The following is an 18,770-nucleotide window of genomic DNA, read 5'->3' as shown; positions in this document are numbered from 1 at the left end:
GGAAGGAAGGAAGGAAGGAAGGAAGGAAGGAAGGAAGGAAGGAAGGAAGGAAGGAAGGAAGGAAGGAAGGGCATGTTCTTAAAAACCTGTTTTCCCCCCTACAATGACCAAGAGTACAGAGCTAATGGTTGATTGAAGCTAACACTCTGTAATATCACATTTATAATAATCTTTTTTTTTTTTTGAGACAGAGTCTCGCTCTGTTGCCCAGGCTGAAGTGCAGTGGTGTGATCTCGGCTCACTGCAACCTCTGCCTCCCGGTTTCAAGCGATTCTCCTACCTCAGCCTCTGGAGTAGCTGGGATTACAGGTGTGTGCCACCATGCCTGGCTAATATTTGTATTTTTAGTAGAGGGGATTTCACCATGTTGGCCAAGCTGGTCTCAAACTCCTGATCGCAAGTGATCCACCTGCCTTGGCCTCCCTAAGTGCTGAATTACAGGCATGAGCCACCGTGACCAGCCTGTTAATAATCTTTAGAGTGGAAGTGGAAGTGGAAGATGGGCACAGCTTAACTGCCAGAGAAAAGAACAAAGTCCTCTCTCTTCTCTCAAGTCTATTGATTAAAGCCTTGGAAATTGGGTAAAAAAATTTTTTAACCTCTCTCTTGTGAAATCTAAAAGGAAGGAGAGATGTTTAGAACCTGCTTCTCAGATCAAATACTTAAAGCATAATAAAGTATACAAAAATGAGGAAGAGAATTAAGCCTTTCTTTCTTAACAGTTGTTTATGTCATATTTCTGTCAAGACATTTTCTCTTCTCTGTCCTATGAAGTCAACAAGTACATACTGACTTTGTACTACATGTCCAGCCCTGGGGTTTTCCCATTGGTGGTTAAAAAGAAGAGTAAGACAGTTCCTAATCTCTAGAAGTTTGTTATCTACCTAGAAAGATGAATGAAAGCTCATGATGCCATCTATAATCTATACAATGATATGAAATGCTGCATAATTAAGTATTAAGTGTATGGTTCAGATGGCAAATGCTATTAAATTACAAATAGAAGAAGGCAAAAGAAAGGGAATAGAAACTAATATTTATGAAGTGTCAGTCACATATTAGGCATTTTATACTGGGCCATTCATTGAATTCTCACCATACATATGCAACACAGGGTTAGGCTGGGAGGAGAGGACATGGGGGCTGGGGTAGTCACAGAAGGGGACGTGAGCAAGTGAGTCTGTCTTGAGCCAGGCTTGAAAGAAGTGGAGAAGCGTGACAAAGATGAAGAAACCAACATAAGCGGATGTGTTGAGTAGTCATGTTGTGGGAAAGGGAAGGGGGAAAATTGCTACTGAATCCTAGGGTGGGGTGCAAATATGGAGAGCCTCAAACACCAGACAGGCCTTCAGATATATTTTAGTCAGTAATGGCAAGACAAAATAAAAATATTGTTTTGTTTATTAATCACCATTAATATGGTAAAAAATGGTAGAGGAATGTCTTCCATTTTAGAATGTCTTCCAGTTTAGAGGAAGTAGTATGAAGGCTGTATTCTGGCATATGGTGGTAGTAGAAATTCAAATGAACAAATTAACAAAAAGATTTCATAGGAATGACTAGCAGGACTTAGAGACTAATTATTATTAGGTATATGGAAATATGTCCTTAATATAGGAAATGAGTTCATCAAAGAACATTCTAGAAGTTTATAGATCTTTGCATAAATGTTGGCGGGTAGTACGGCACAATGAAAATAACATGGGCTTTGAAATTAGCAAACCTGAGTGTGAGTTCCAGCCCCACCACTTACTAGCTATGTAAGATTGAGCAAATTTCTCCTCTAAATGGGAATAATAAAAGTACCTACTTCATTGGTTTGTTGTGAATATTGAACAATATGATTATTGTAAAGTACTTAGAGCAGCACTTGGCACACAATAAACATCCAATAAGTTTCTGTTGTTACTATTATTAAGTCCAAGTGTCCTCTTCTGCAAAATAATATTTGCTTCATAAAATTATTGTACCTAGGCTGGCATGGTGGCTCACACCTGTAATCCCAGCACTTTGGGAGGCCGAGGCAGATGGATCACTTGAGGTCAGGAGTTGGAGACTAGCCTGGCCAACATGGTGAAACCCTGTCTGTACCAAAAGCACAAAAATTAATTGGGCATGGTGGTGCACGCTTGTGGTCCCAGCTACTCAGGAGGCTGAGGCACGAAAATCGCTTGAACCTGGAGGCTGAAGTTGCAGTGAGCTGACACTGCACAACTGCACTCTAGCCTGGGTGACCAAGCGAGACTCTGTCTCAAAAAAAAAAAAAAAAAACAAGCCGGGCGCTGGTGGCTCACGCCTGTAATCCCAGCACTTTGGGTGGCCGAGGCGGGTGGATCACAAGGTCAGGAGATTGAGACCATCCTGGCTAACATGGTGAAACCCCATCTCTACTAAAAAAGAAATACAAAAAATTAGCCGAGCATGGTGGCGGGCGCCTGTAGTCCCAGCTACTCAGGAGGCGGGGGCAGGAGAATGGCGTGAACCTGGGAGGCAGAGCTTGCAGTGAGCCGAGATCGTGCCACTGCACTCCAGCCTGTGCGACAGAGCAAGACTCCATCTCAAAAAAAAAAAAAAATTGTTATACCTAGAACAACTTTGCGATATCTAGCACATAGTGTTACTTAATAAATATTTACTGAAGCTGGGCACAGTTGCATATGACTGTAGTCCCAGCTACTCGGGAGGCTGAGGTGGGAGGATTGCTTGAGTCAAGGAGTTCAAGTCAAGCCTGGGCAACATAGAAAGACCCCATCTCTAAAAATAAATGAATACGTAAATATTTTTTGAATGTATAATTAAGTGAGATAATGCATGTACTGTATAATCAACACATAACCTACCAAATTACACAATCAGTAAATTCCATAAATGTTGTGGAGTTTCCTTCTTTATCCCTTTCTCCTTTCCTTTCCCCCTTCCCCCTTCTCCTTTTTTCTTGGTAACACTGAGAGGTTCTCTGCTGTAAATAAAGATGAGTTTGGTTTGAACATGCTTTGCTAAATAATTCAATTAGAAAATATTCGCCAGGCTATTGGAGATACAATCTTGAGATCTACATTTGGGTGTTCTTGGCATAAAAGTGGTCCTACAGCTGTGTGCAGGAAGGCTGTATATTTTAACAAGAGGAACAGAGTATGCTGTTGAGAATAGAGGACAATGAATTAAGAATCGGGCCTAGAAAACACTGGCAATTATGGGTTGGAGAAGGCAGATAAGGGAGCAAAAGAAACAGAAGGAAGGTTTGAGAGGTAAAAGAGAATGAGAGTAGAAAGTTAAAGGAGGTGAGGGAAGGTTCAAGAAAGATTTGGAAATTAGTGGAATCAACAGCTCTGGTGTGACAAGGAGAATAAGAATGGTGAAGTGGTCACTGTGATCACATCAGGGACTTTCAAGACGGTTCCTCACCAAAATGCGTGGATCTGTCATCAAATGAAGGAGAAATAGGGTTTTGGACAGTACATAACAAAACCAAAAAACCAAAAACCATCAGCTGTTCACTGCAGCTACTACCACTTGACTACTTCTATTTTTTATTTTCATTATTTTCATTTTATTTTATTTTACTTATTTTATTTTTGAGACAGAGTCTCACTCTCTCGCCAGACTGGAGTGCAGTGGCACGATCTCAGCTCACTGCAACCTCTACCTCCCAGGTTCAAGCGATTCTCCTGCCTCAGCCTCCTGAGTAGCTGGGATTACAGGCGTGCACTACCATGCCCAGCTACTTGTATTTTTAGTAGAGACAGAGTTTCACCATGTTGGCCAGGCTGGTCTTGAATTCCTGACCTCAAGTGATCCGCCCATCTTGCCCTCCCAAAATGCTGGGATTACGGGCATGAGCCACCACACCTGGCCTTGACTTCTTCTAAATCTTGGTGGGGAAATCCTGGACTTTAGAGTTATGCAAGTATAGAATTAAATCCAAGTTCTCTCACTGCTATATTTAACGCGTTGAACCTAATAGGTCAAGTGAGGAAAGTAAGACCTACCTGTCAAGCTTGTTGAGAGATGCAAATAAGAGAACATCTATAAAGAGTTTACCTTACAGCCTGACACATAAGGCTTGATAAATGCCAATTTCCTGGCCTATTTCTCATCTTTGCAAGTGACTTGCACGCGTGCGTGTGTGCGTGTGTGTGTATGTGTGTACAGAGATTGGGAGTGGGGAGGAAGGGCAGAATATTGCAGGATGAACTGGATATGAGTGGCTATAAACTATTTGATAGAAAAGCTTGGTTGGAGATAAATGAGATATCAGAAAGAGTAAAGTGGCAAGGTAAAGTTATTTTTTTCTAGATAAGGAACTCTGAGTTTGAAGGCAAAGGGGAAAGAGCCAGTAGAAGGAAGTTGGAGCTACTGGAGAAGGAGGAAATCAAGGATGAGGAAGAGATGGGGATCAAGAGTCAAGTTGGGGTGGTCAAAGAAAATACCTGTTTTCAGACCACTCATGCTGGGGAAGGCCAGCCACTGTTGTAAGGACACTCAGATGGCCCATGGAGAGGCCTATGTGGAGAGAAACTGAGTCAGCATTATGTGAGAGAACCATCTTGGAAGCAGATCTAGCCTCATTCAAGCCTTCAGATGACTGCAGCCCTGACATCTTTAGAGATCTTGAAAGAAAACCAGCTAAGCCGCTCTCACATTTCTGACTCAGAGAAACTATTTATAGGAATGCCACAGAATTTTTGAGAAAATTCTATTCACAGAACACTAAAAGGTTCAGAAACCATAAAAACAAAAAAACGCTCTTGGACCTCCGAATTCTATAGGCAGGAAGCAGGTAGAGAAGACTACTCACCACCCAGCTAAGGCACTCCCAGTTTATTGACACACATAATTGTGTGAGATAATAACTTTTTTATTGTTTTAAACCTTTATTTCTTGGGTAATTCATTACATGGCAACAGATAATTCACATTCTTGTACTGAGACATCTGATACATTCCAGACTTGCAGGAAACTAACAGTAAAAAGGATCCCCAAATTTAGGAAAACACTTTTTACAGTAGCTGTGATAACAAGTAGCCACCAGAATTAGTTTTAAACATGTTCAATCAACAACTGCCTAAGTGAGTACGTTTTTGAAAGCCAACATGAGAGTGCCAGACCCTGATTGGCCAAAAGTCAACTCACACTAGTGTGAAAGTCAGCCAAACAGGGACAGAGCCACTCACCTGATTGACTTTCAGAAACAAAGGACTGACTGAGGGTTAATTTCCAAAAACATCTTTGCTAAGTGTTAAGGTATGGTTTGTGTTCCCCCCCAAATCCGTATGTTGAAATTTTAGCCCCCAAAGTGATGGCATTAGGTGAGGCTTTAGGTCATGAGGGTGGAGTCCTCAGGAATGGGATTAGTGCCCCCATAAGAGAGACCCAGAGGCTGGGCTCAGTGGCTCACACCTGTAATCCCAGCACTTTGGAAGGCCAAGGCGGGCGGATCATGAGTTTGAGACCAGCCTGGCCAGCATGGTGAAACCCCATCTCTACTAAAAATACAAAAATTAGCTGGGCATGGTGGCATGTGCCTGTAGTCCCAGCTAATTGGGAGGCTGAGGCAGGAGAATTGCTTGAATTCGGGAGGCAGAGGTTGCAGTGAGCCGAGATTGCGCCACTGCACTCCAGCCTATGCGACAGAGTGAGACTCCATCTCAAAAAAAAAAAAAAAAAAGAGAGACCCAGAGAGCTAGTCAGCTCCTTCAGCCACGTGAAAACACAGTGAGAAGGCACCATCTGTGAACCAGAAAGTGAGTCCTACCAAACCCCTAACCTTGATCTTAGATTTTTTGCTCCCAGAACTGTACAAAATAAATTCTTGTTGTTTATAAGCTATCTAGCCTATGGTATTTTCTTATGGCAGCCCAAATGGACTAAGACACTGAGGGAGATTGTTGTTGATCAACTGAACAGGTTTAAAACTGGTTCTACTGTCTACTTTTTACCATGACTACAAAACAACCCATCTTTTCCTAAGTTTGTGGGAATGTTTTGTAGTCTCAAAGGATAGTGTTCTAATTTTAGGGAGATGAGGAAATCATGTTTCAAGGTAAATCAAGGACAGTGTCTCTGTCCTGTGACTACTGTGAGTAGACATTGGCTGGACACCTTTCTAAAATGAGCTGTGCCTGAGGCAAAAAATAGCCCCCTAAGGTGAATAGCCAGGAGCTCACCAACCCTTTACATTTCATATTTCTTATCTAAGGTTTTAATAGGATGTTCAAAAGTCATCTCTCTTTTTGCCTCTGATAGGATTGTCCCTCTCCTCCATCAGCTAACAAGATGATCATGTTTATCTTTTATATCCCCAAGAGACTCCAAAGCTTCTCTTAGCTACTATTTTCTGTACTAGTCTGTCCCTGGGCTCAGGAAGCTCTTCCTGTTATCTAACATTGGCCTCTCCCATTGTGCCCAACCAAATCAAGAGTGTCGAACACCATACCTTTTTATGTTTTTTTTTGTTAAATTAAATTAATTTTTTTGAGTGATTCGCCCACCTTCATCTCCCAAAGTGCTGGGATTACAGGCATGAGCCACCGTACCCAGCCACTTTTTAATGTTTATAAGGCCCATTAATAAGGGTCATCATCCCCATGCATGTGTTCACTTTGCCCTGCCACATCTTCCTAGAGCACCACCCCCTCAACAAAGAGAGAGGAAAAGGGAACAAGAAGTAGGAGATTTGCAACTTGCCTTCTCACGTGTACTCTTTAACATCTCTGTCTCCCTTCTGAACATCTGGGCACATCTTCAAAGAAGTAGTGAGGAGTACAGAACATAAAACTTTTCCCAGCTCTGAAGCTCTGGTCCTTTCGTCTCCTCGGGGTCTCAACCCCTAGTTTGAAAATTCATACTGTATAGAAGAGCCAAGGAAGGCCCTTCATAAGCTGCCTCCAGCAACTACAGAGAAAAACAGATGATCTAAGTAGGAAAACACGGTGGATTAGGGTGGCCTCCCAAGCTGTGATCATTGCACCTTCAAGTAGGTTCGAAGTGGTTTGTTCAGAGGTCATTCCTACCATAGAATTATCATGATGCAGCTTTCTGAATGTCAGTGTACAAGAGGACTTGGACCAGGGAAAACATTTTTGTATTAAACATAGACACTTAGAGAGTAGAATTAGAAATGTATGTATATACACATTTGTATATATATATACATATGTATAAGTACATATATAGATATACATATATGTATATCCTGGAACTTAAAGTAATAATAAAAAGAAGTGTGTGTGTGTGTGTGTGTGTGTGTGTGTATAAAACAACAAAATCTGAAAATCTTCACCTGGGGGTGGATGGCATTCAGCCTCCACATTCAGTTTCCTCTGGGTAGAGGTCTGCTGTCCTCTGTGTAGAGGCCACTTTGGTAGAAGGGCCCTGGTTGAGCTCATCAATGCCCAAGGCCTGCTCAGCATTCTAATGGTTGGATTAATTGTCCTCTGAATCTATTTACCTTGGGAGGGCTCTCTGCCATGCTTCTTCCTGTATACATCTTTGTACTTTTAGACACCTCAGCCAAATGAATCTCCTGGTCCAGAAAGCTCCATAGATAAGAATTTAAAGATAATGGCGCTCATTCTGCCCCCAGTACACCCCCAGGCAAAGTCAAGCAGTGAGGACGTAGTGAAACCTGCCCATTTCATCCTGCGGATCCTACCACTAAGATTCCCAATTCTGTCACTGGGTCCCTGATTTATTCCAGGCATTGGGTTAAGTGCCCAGTTATAAAGTTAATTTAGATCCAACATCTGCCAATCCAATGGAAAGAGAAAGAAAATCGACAGAGGCCAGAGGAAATACTGGGTGAGAGGGCAGCAGAGGAGAGCTCCCCTGCCTGGAGGGGGAGAAAAAGCCATTCCATTGGGCTTAAAATTCACCTAAATTTTAGAAACACTGAAATGAGAAAAAAAATATGTATTTTGGCATTTTAAGAGATATGATATACAGTCCTTCCTGTCACGTGGTAATTACCAAAGATATATAATTTTTAGACATGGGATTTGCCTCAAAATGAATGGAGCCTAGTGGAATTCTAGAGCCTAGTGGAATTTTTGTTTCTTTCTTCTCTCCACTGCCCCACTCCCATCCACTAGGCCAGAACAGTAGACATTGGGAACATTTGAATACACATGAGAGGAGAAGCAGCTTTATTATTGGGAATAAAGGGATGGCAAATGGTGTACATGCGGCAATAAAGGAAAGGCTCCGAGAGCACTGAAATACAGTGAGGGATTTGGGAGTTGGGAACAAAAGTAACAGCCAGTAATCTGGAGTTGCTCAAGAGTGTACAGCCTCGAGGAGTGTGGGGCGGCAGGGTTGTGAGTAGAAGCTTGCGATTCTGAATAATACGCACACTTATTTGAAAAGTGGGGAATTTTTTGGTAAATAGCTTGGAAACTTTTCATATCTACAGCGGGTGCCACTATAGTTCGTAAGTTATTTTTCAGAGTATAAATGCCAATAATATTGCATAACAGCAGGACCATTTGCCTCTTTCACTAGGATTAAAACTGGGTATGTTGAAAGTTCATGAGCGTATTCTAGCTAATAAATTAAGAAGTGAGAGAAATGGAATATCATCATTTTGTAACCCCTAATGATTTAATGGGTATAGTCAATGGCCATTAATTAGCTGTTAACGTCACAAAAAGAGTCAACTAGACATTAGGGGACTTCTAATGGAAGTACAAAACATCACCTCTAAAATTGTCTTGCCAAACAAAACAAACCATCAACCAAAAAAAATTTCAACGTGAAATTGATCAAGACTTTCTATTTAGCTATCAACTCATAACACAGAGTTCAGAGGAATACACTGTGGGGATGCAATCAGCAAAACCCAGGCTATGAGAATCTGCAAGATAAATGACCTGTTTTCTTTAACAAATAAGTTACCAGGAAAAAAAAAAATGAAGGACAGGTATACAGACCTGCACTGTCCAGAACAGAAAGTGGAGAGACAATGTTATTTTAAGGGTGAAAATGAAGCCTCTCCACCACTCTTCCAGCATGTGATAGGACAAATCCCAGTAACTTTTTGAGATTGTGGGCTGACAAGAAGCCAGGAGACAGGTTTCCTTTACAGAATAGCAAGGTAGACATGGTTGGTGTGGTTGTACCATTTGAGTGGCTTGCTTAATGTTGTATTTATCCATTTGAGTATAGTTTTAATGGATGATTCAATAGCCAGAAGTCTGGAATACAGGTCCCAGCCACCTATGGTTCTTTTTTTTTTTTTTGACAGAGTCTCGCTCCGTCGCCCAGACTGGAGTGCAGTGGCACAATCTCGGCTCACTGCAACCTCTGCCGCTCCCACCCCCACACCGGGCTCAAGCGATTTTCCTGCCTCAGCCTCCCAAGTAGCTGGGATTACAGGCACCCACCACTACGCCCAGCTAATTTTTGTATTTTTAGTAGAGACGGGGTTTTGCCATGTTGGCCAGGCTGGTCTCGAACTCCTGACCTCAGGTGATCCACCCGCCTCAGCCTCTCAAAGTGCTGGGATTACAGGCGTGAGCCACTGTGCCCAGCCTACCTCTGGTTCTTAACTTTCATCTACTGGTTAAGGCTTCCTCACCCAACTTCCTTATACTCTGCATGCTCCAACTAGAGGCTGATTTATATACAAAAATTGGTAACACAAGCAGACTATGCTAACTACTTAATGTATGTAAAATAAAGAAACAATAATTGTTGACTTTCATATGAATAAAGAAAATGCAAATTATGATAACAATGAGATATAGTATTCCTTCACGTGGGTTTTGCCAAATATTATATGTTTGTATAAATGACAAAAATATTACTGTAGTGAAAGTTTATTCACTCTCTATTATAAGCGATTTATATTGCACTCCCAAAATAAAGTATTGCAAGAAGTAAAGGGAGAGGAAGGCTTCTGCCAAGTTGAGGATCCTTTCCCACATTCCTGTTCATCTCATCCCATTTGCTTCCTGTTGATGGCTTTGCTTTCCTATCTTTCAGGTGGAATGCATCCTTGGGACATCTTTGCATAACCCCATCTAGGAAGAAGTTCTGTGAAGTGTGAACTGTGAGTTTGCTCAAACAAGTCCAACTCTTTATAAGGCATAAGTAGACGTCAGGTCTGGGATGGAAGAGCCAACAGCAGTAGAAGGCCAGGTCCAGCTTCCAAGCCCCCACCAGGGCTCTCTCAGGAAGGCTGTGGCTGCTGCCCTGGCGCTGGATGGGGAATCCACAATAGGGCGCAGGAAAAAGAAGAGGAAAGAGTCACGCCCAGAATCCATCATCATCTACCGCTCAGACAATGAGAAAACAGATGAGGAGCCCGGGGAATCAGAAGGTGGAGATCGGCCTAAAGAGGAGGAAGGAGATGATTTCCTAGACTATCCTGTGGATGATGGTAAGTCTCTCTAGCCCACTTGTTTAAAGCCATGCGAAGGAAACCAAAAGGGCATCTTCCAGAACAGACAGGCATCTGCTCACTGACCTATTTCTTCTTGGTGACACATTTCTTCTTGCAATATTACCACCTTTTATTCATTTATTTTGAGACAGAGTCTTGCTCTGTCACCCAGGCTGGAGTGCAGTGGCGTGATGTTGGCTCACTGCAACTTCCACCTTCTGGGTTCAAGCAATTCTCCTGCCTCAGCCTCCTGAGTAGCTGGGACTACAGGCATGTGCCACCATGCCCGGCTAGTTTTTGTATTTTTAGTAGAGACTGGGTTTCACCATGTTGTCCAGGTTGGTCTCGAACTCCTGGCCTCAAGTGATCCACCCGCTTCAGCCTCCCAAAGTGCTGGGATTATAGGCATGAGCCACTGAGCCTGGTGCAATATTACAGTCTTCATTCAACGAATGGTCAGTATTTACTGAGCACCTATTACATTTTTTTCTAGATGATACAGAAATCTCCACCCTTTCAGAATTCCTAATGAAATGGAAGAGGCTGATTTATAACAAGAATTGGTAACACAAGCAGACTCTGCTAACTACTTAGTGTATGTAAAATAAACAATAATTGTTGACTTTCATATGAATAAAGAAAATTATGAGAAAATTTGCCATAAGAAAATCATATGGCAAATTATGACAACAATGAGATATAGTATTCCTTCACATGTAGGCTTGCCAAAAATTGAGTAAAATATGACTACGTCAATATGAGCAAATGGATATACTTCATGCACCTTAGTGAAAGTGGAAGCTGCTTCAACCACTTTGTGGAGGAAATTTGTCAACATTTATGAAATATTTAGTAAAATTCACAGTTCAAAACATACATACCTCATGACCCAGAAATTCTCAATATCTACTCCATGAAACTTATGCCCATGTTATCCTTGTATAAGGAGGCATATATAAGAATATTTGTTGCAGCTAATGCAACCATGATGTGTTTGTATTAAGAATTATTGTGGAGGCTGGGCACGGTGGCTTACACCTATAATCCCAGCACTTTGGGAGGCCAAGGCAGGCAGATCATGTGGGGTCAAGACTTTGAGACCAACAACAGGAGTTTGAGACTGGCCAACATGGTGAAACCCCGTCTCTACTAAAAATACAAAAATTAGCTGGGTGTGCTGGGGCATGCCTGAGGTCCCAGCTACTTTGAAGGCCGAGGCACAAGAATTGCTTTAACCTGGGAGGTGGAGAATGTGTGTTTGTATAATGCAGAGGTTGCAGCAAGCCGAAATCCTGCCACTGCACTCCAGCCTGGGTGACAGAGCAAGACAACATCTCGAAAAAATAATAATTATTATTGTGCAGCCGTAGAGAGATGAGGCAGATCTATTTGTGTAGATGGACAGATCTCTAAGACATATGCCCACAGTGAACAAGATAAGCAATTTCTCTGCTCTCCTGCAGTTGACCTTCAGGGAAAGACAGATAGTGAATGAGTCAACAAATAAAAGATACTTCCAGGTAGTAGTATGAGTTCAAAGATGACAAAACCACGCTGATGGGAAGATGAGTACTGGTGGAGGGTGGAAGGTGGTAGGGCAGAGATTGCATGGTTGTGAAAGGCTTCTTTGAGGAAGTGACATTTGAATTGATCCAAATGACATGAGCGAGCCACCATGAAAAGTTCTAGGGCAGAGTTTTTGGAGGCGGAACAGCAAGGGCAAAGCCCCTGAGGCGAGAGCAGCTTTGGCCCGTTTATGGAAAGGAGTTATTTCAGTGTAGGGAGTGTAGGCAATAAGAGGGAGGATGGTGAGAGGAGGACAGGAAGGTAGGCGGGGGCTGGATCATGGTGGCCATTGCAGGTCTTGGTAAAGAGTTTGAGATTTGTTCCAAGTGCAAGAGGAAGTCAATGGAGGACTTTTAAGCAAAGAGACATCATCTTGTTTATATTTGTAAAAGATCACTCTGGCTTCTCTATAAAGAATGAATTATAAGGGTTAAGACTGGATGCTGATGGGAGACTATCATGTCCCTGCAGCCACAGTAGCACTAATGGAGAAGTTCGGGTGACAGCAGGAGAAAGCTGGAGAAGAGAAGCTGGATTCAGGATGCAATCTGAACTTGCTGATTGATCAGAGGCAGGGAGTGAGAGAAAGAGATGAATCAATAATGACTCCTGGGTGATTGACTGGAATGACAGGGAGGATAGATGGTGGTGGTGTTTACTGTGATGAAGACTGTGAAAAGACGGGGCTTGGGGGACTGCACATTCCTTTTCTCTGGGTAAGCAGAGTCCCTGCCACTATCCAGGGCCCTGCTCTTTAGGTGGCTTCATCTTATCTCTCAGTTGTGGGGCAAGGAGGCCACAGGGCCCAAGGTCCATGCCTGCCTAAAGCCTGTATTTTCCCATCCCCACCCAGACTTCTAGGGTGGCCAGCAGATGGCTATTTGGTTCTGTGTGGGTGAGTCGTATGTGTGTGTGTGTATGTGTGGTGTGTGGTGTGTGGTGTGGGTGTGGTGTATGTGGGGGTATCTGGGCTGTTTGTGTGTGTTGTATGGTGTGTGTGTATGTAATGCGTGGTGTTGTGTGTGTGGATAGGTGTGGGTGGTGTGGTATGGGGGAGTATATGGTGTATGTATGTGTGCGTGGTATTTGTGTGGTGTGTGTATGTGTGTGGTATGTGTGGTGTGGTACGTATGGGTATGTGGTGTGTATGTAGAATGTGTATGTATGTGGTGTGTGCATACGGCATGTGGGTGGGTATGTGTGGTGTATATATGTGGAATGCGTGGGGGGCAGCATTTGTGTGCATGTATGGTGTGTGTATGTGTGGTGTGTATATGTGTGTGTGGTGTGTTATGTGTGTATGTTGTGTGTATGTATGGTATGTATGGGTATGTGGTGTGTATATGGTATGTGTATGTGTTACATGTGGTATGTGTGGGGAGGTTGTGTGTGGCATGTGTGGTGTATGTGTTATGTATGGTGTTTGGTATATGTGGTGTGTGTATGTGGTGTGTATGTGGTATGTGTGATGTGCATGGTGTGTGGTGTGTGGTGTGTGTATGGGATAGTGTAGTGTGTGTATGTGGTATGTGATTGGGCGTGTGTGTGTGCGTATCGTGTGTATGTATTATGTGAGAGGGTGTATGTGTATGGTATATGTGGGATGCATGTGTGTATGTGTGCAGCCCCTGGATGTGAGGGCTGGATCAGGCATGTGAGGGGCCCCCTCTCAGAAAGCACAGAACTAGGCATGAGAAGGGAAGGTGGTGGCTGTCCATCAGTCCAGTATCTTCACAGCACTTGTTACCTAAAAATAGGATCATCATTTGCATCATGTCTGTATCAAAGTTCCTCACACTCCTCCATGCCACAGAGATTGTACCAAGATTGAGGCCCCAAAAAGCGGAGAGAGTACATGAAAAACAAGCTTAACCTGCCTCACAATTTTATCAGGGCCCAGGCACAAGGAGTGAGAGTTCATGTGGGAGCAATAACACCAGTGGTCGCCCTCCCGAGGGAGACCCGCTCAGTCTGCCATTGAATCACTGACCCAGGACTGTGCCAGATGCTGTAAAAAAGGCTACTCTTGTCCTCATGCCCAGCCTGGGAGGGTGCGACATGGAGATGCAATGCCCACTCTTCTGATCTTGACTCTCACCTCCTTTGTACCCTGCAGATATGTGGAACCTGCCTCTGGACAGCCGCTATGTCACCTTAACTGGGACCATCACACGAGGGAAGAAAAAGGGTCAGATGGTGGACATCCATGTCACATTGACAGAGAAAGAGCTGCAGGAACTGACCAAGCCTAAAGAGTCATCAAGGGAAATGACGCCTGAAGGAAGAATGGCCTGCCAGATGGGAGCTGACCGTGGGCCCCATGTGGTCCTCTGGACGCTGATCTGCCTGCCTGTGGTTTTCATCCTCTCTTTTGTTGTCTCTTTCTACTATGGCACTATCACCTGGTACAACATCTTCCTCGTGTATAATGAGGAAAGGACATTCTGGCACAAGATCTCGTATTGCCCTTGCCTCATTCTCTTCTATCCAGTGCTCATCATGGCCATGGCTTCTTCCCTGGGCCTCTACGCTGCTGTGGTCCAGCTCTCGTGGTCCTGGGAAGCATGGTGGCAAGCTGCCCGGGACATGGAGAAAGGCTTCTGTGGCTGGCTCTGCAGCAAGCTGGGTCTGGAGGACTGTTCTCCCTACAGCATTGTGGAGTTGCTTGAATCCGACAATATCTCAAGCACTCTCTCCAACAAGGACCCCATCCAAGAAGTAGAAACCTCCACGGTCTAAACTCCCAACAACTTACTCCCTCCTCTGGCCCCAGTAGCCTATATATCATCTTAAAATTCCAGCAGATTCTTTCTTTAAATTACCCCCTACTCTCTGCAGTTCTTCTGGGAAACCAGAGTCCATACTGATCAGTTTTACCATCTTGAGGGTTCCAGGAGGGCAGGGAGCAGACAAGCAATTGTGCCAAAGCAGTTCATCCAATGGGCAAACTCTTTTTGATTCCCTGCCCTAAAATCACCAATTATCTAGGACAACGGAACTCTGCTGTGTGTCGTTTTGGGAGCCTGGAAGTGTTACTGGTGCCTGGAACTGAAGGGAGTATATGACTAAATGTGTCAGGGAGAATAAAGAACCTCAGGGGTAACCACATCCACCAAGATAATAGACAGGGATGGAGTAAGACATTTAGGAAGCTGGTCTACCACAGTGTAGCAGAAGGTAAAGATTTGTGTGTATCATTTAGATTTAGATTTAGCTGCATAGAATTAAAACCCTAAAATATCAGTGGCTTAAACAAGATAGAAGTGTATTTCTTTCTTGTACAGAAGAAGTCTGGAGGCAGACCATCCTGGGACCCTGTGAAGTAATCCAGGTCCCAGGCTTCTTCTATTTCTCTACCATTAGTAGGATGTGACCCTTCTCACCCTTATCCTCAACATCCCAGTGCTGATTACATCTTCAGCCATCACATCATGTTTCTGATAAAATAGAGGAAAGGGCAGAGAAGCACACCCCCTTCCTGTTCAAGGAGACTTTGCAGAAGTCCCACTCAATTCTTCTTATATCTCATTGGCAAGACCTCAGTCACATGATCTCATGAGCAAAAGAGGCTGGAAATGTAGTTGTTTGGCTGGGTAGCTATATTCTCAGCTAAATATTGGGTTCACGCCAATTGGCAAGAAAAAGGAAGAATGGTTATTTGGTTTTTGTTTTGTTTTGTTTTGTTTGTTTTGCTTTTGAGACGGAGTCTCACTCTGTTGCCGAGGCTGGAGTGCAGTGGCACTATCTCGGCTCACTGCAACCTTCGCCTCCTGGGTTCAAGCGATTCTTGTGCCTTGGCCTCCTGAGTAGCTGGGATTACAGCTGCGTGCCATCATGCCTGGCTAATTTTTGTATTTTTTTTTTTAGTAGAGATGGGGTTTCACCATGTTGCCCAAGCTAGTCTTGAACTCCTGACCTCAGGTGATCCGCCTGCCTCGGCCTCCCAAAGTGCTGGGATTATAGACAAGAATGGTTATTTTGGTAGGCAAGTCAGAATCTTTGCCTCACAATGATAATTTAAATGCGTTCAGAACCCCAAACTGCTAATATGGTTTTATTTATTTATTTATTTATTCATTCATTTGTTTATTCATTTATTTATTTAGGCCTGACTCTTACACAGAGAATTTATATATAGATATTAGCTACATATACTTTGAATATACTATACATAGATATTAGCACCTCACATACTTTGCAATTAAGCTTCTGTAATGTCATGCGATTTGTTTTTGGAAAGGAATAGTGGACAGGAGAGTACAATTTATAATAGTAGCATAACTCTTTGTCCTGGTGGTGGAGGTGGGACGAGGTGGTGATATTTAACCTAGATTAAAGACCAGGAAGGGAGGAATTGCATCTGCCAAAGTTTCCTCCAACAGAGATCAATAGCCCTAATCACAAAGAAGCCAGATTTAGCCTTCTGTTGTTTGGCAAAACCTCACTCAGAGCTTTACTCCCTCAGACCTTTCTGAGTTTAACCACAGACATGATCTTTGCTGTGCTGAGAAACTTGTGTCTTCCTGGCCTGTAGGGAGTGTAAACCAGATTAATACAGATTAACAGACTCTGAACTTAAAAAAAAAAAAATCACTCCTAAGGGTGTCCTTCTAATTTCAAAATATCAACTCCTAAGAGGTCAGCAGAATTTGGAGATTTGGGTCCTTATAAGAATAGCTGGTGCTCTTTTCTTGTTCATGTCTCAAAACAAAGCTGTTGAAAGAACTGCTGCGATGAATCAAACCAGAGGAGTTGGTCATGCTCCCCATAGAGAGCCCAGGACATTTGCCTGATGTACGGTGCTGAGCTCCACCTTCAGAGGAACTCTCTCTCTTTTTTTTTTTAAATAATTATTAGCTTGACAAGAAAAAAAAAAGTGCCCAACAGTTTTAGTGTTAATCTTGGTGCTCTATGGTGCATTTGCAGAGATATGAACAATTAAAATGAAGACAAAGAAAATAAAAATAAAGTCTGATTGATATTTGCTCATTTTGTCTTTGAGGCTCTTCAAAATTGCTTTGAATGCTGTGGTTTGCAGAAAGAGGGTGAGCATGATGGCTGTCCTATATGTATGTAATGATTTTAATGTGAATCCTTATGTCTGGACTCTTTCCATGCTTCACTAATTTTGGGGAATTCTATTGAGGTGGACTGTTTTCACAAACCACATTAGAAACTTGCAAACACATTTGTCCCATTTTTCTGGGGTTGGGGAAACCAATGGGAAAAGCCAAAAAGTCATGATTAGGACACAGGTAAAGTGGCTGTGGTGCCATGGAAGAGTGTGGGATGATGATGAGATCATACCCAAGAGATAACTAAATAAAGTTGACATGGCCTTCATCCTAGTTGGGCTCATCATCTAATGGAAGAAATAGGCTTGTAAATTAAAATTATTTCAAAGGGGTTCTATAGAGGTATGTAAAAGCCTAGACTAGAGGAAGGAAAAACAGAATCAAACAGAACCAAAGCGTCTCATTTTTGCTCTCAGCAAACACCACAGAGACCATCAGAGGAGAAATTGGAGAGTTCAATACCATATTTGAACAATTCTTTTGGCTCATAGTTGCCTAATCATCGTGGTGAATATCAAGGAGGATAACTATATTTTCCAGTTGCTTAGCAGCCATAATGTGCTGAGCTGGATAAACCATGTCTGGCCCATAGGGTGACACTGATGTGTTTCCAAGTCATCTTATCTGTTGACATTAGGTAGCACCCTTCATTTCACTTCACATCCAAGAAGAATAAAACCCATGATTTTCTATAAAACAAGATTCTAAATCTTAAAAATAACTAATTTCAGATGATGTGAAAGTTTCATTCTGCCATTTTGGAATGGCCACCCAGAGCTTAATTTGTGCAGTGTTGAAAAATATTAGTGGATATCTCACTACTCACATCTGTTTGGGATATAAACTTTTTTTTTTTTGAGATGGAGTTTCGCTTTTGTCGCCCAAGCTGGCGTGCAATGGCGCGACCTCCGCTCACTGTAACCTCCGCTTCCTGGGTACAAGTGATTCTCCAGCAGCTGGGATTACAGGCATGCCACCAGCATGCCTGGCTAATTTTTGTATTTTTAGTAGAGATGGGGTTTCACCATGTTGGCCAGGCTGCTCTCAAACTCCTGACCTCAGATGATCCACCTGCCTCAGCCTCCCAAAGTGCTGGGATTACAGGCATGAGCCACCAAGCCCAGCCGGGACCTAAACTTTTATTTCATATCTGTACTCTGTTAATATTCTACTTATTTTCTCAGTTACTCATATAACCATTGTAACAGCTCTCTGTCAGAACACAAAGCCTGTACATTTTAATTTTTTATAATGGTCACGAAGTCATTACTCATAGTTCACGTTCAAGGTAATACCAAATGCAAACATATTCCAGCAACTTAAATTATAATTGCAAAATAAAATTTTTATTTGCCTTTATTAACTACCTGAAGGGGAACACATGGTCTACATTGTAGCAATAGTTCAAAAAAATCTCTGCTGTTTCAGTTATCTATTGCTGCTGTAACACCTAAAACACAATGGCTTAAAATAACAGCTTGGTATGCACCTGTGGTCCCAGCCCCTCGGGAGGCTGAGGTGGAAGGACAGCTTGAGCCCAGGAGGTGGAGGTTGCAGTGAGCTAAGACAGAGCTACTAGACTCCAGCCTGGGTGACAGACTGAGATCCTGTCTCAAAACAAAACCAAAACCAAATAAACCCCACCAAAATAGCCATTCAATTCCTTTGCTCACAGTTCTGTAATTTGTGCAGAGCTTGGTGGAGACTACTAGTCTCCCCTCAATGTTTCTAGCGCTGAGATAGCTTCC

General features: G+C 42.9%; 1 protein-coding gene across 1 annotated transcript in view; it reads left to right on the top strand.

Annotated features, from left to right (window-relative positions):
* The window catches only part of TMEM169 (transmembrane protein 169), a 31,705-nt gene extending 14,769 nt beyond the window's left edge, over window positions 1-16,936 (top strand). Inside the window, exons 2-3 of the mRNA XM_058438580.1 lie at window positions 9,982-10,378; window positions 14,064-16,936. Of these exons, the coding sequence (XP_058294563.1) occupies window positions 10,108-10,378; window positions 14,064-14,686 (894 nt within the window). The 5' untranslated portion in view covers window positions 9,982-10,107 and the 3' untranslated portion in view covers window positions 14,687-16,936. The remainder of the gene's footprint in view (window positions 1-9,981; window positions 10,379-14,063) is intronic.
* The last annotated feature ends 1,834 nt before the right edge of the window (window positions 16,937-18,770 follow it).

This window comes from Hylobates moloch, unplaced genomic scaffold, assembly GCF_009828535.3.
Source record: "Hylobates moloch isolate HMO894 unplaced genomic scaffold, HMol_V3 SCAFFOLD_1, whole genome shotgun sequence".
NCBI classification, from domain to species: Eukaryota; Metazoa; Chordata; class Mammalia; order Primates; family Hylobatidae; genus Hylobates; species Hylobates moloch.
The sequence above is the reverse complement of the archived record's forward strand: the minus strand, read 5'-3'. Positions and strand labels throughout refer to the sequence as shown.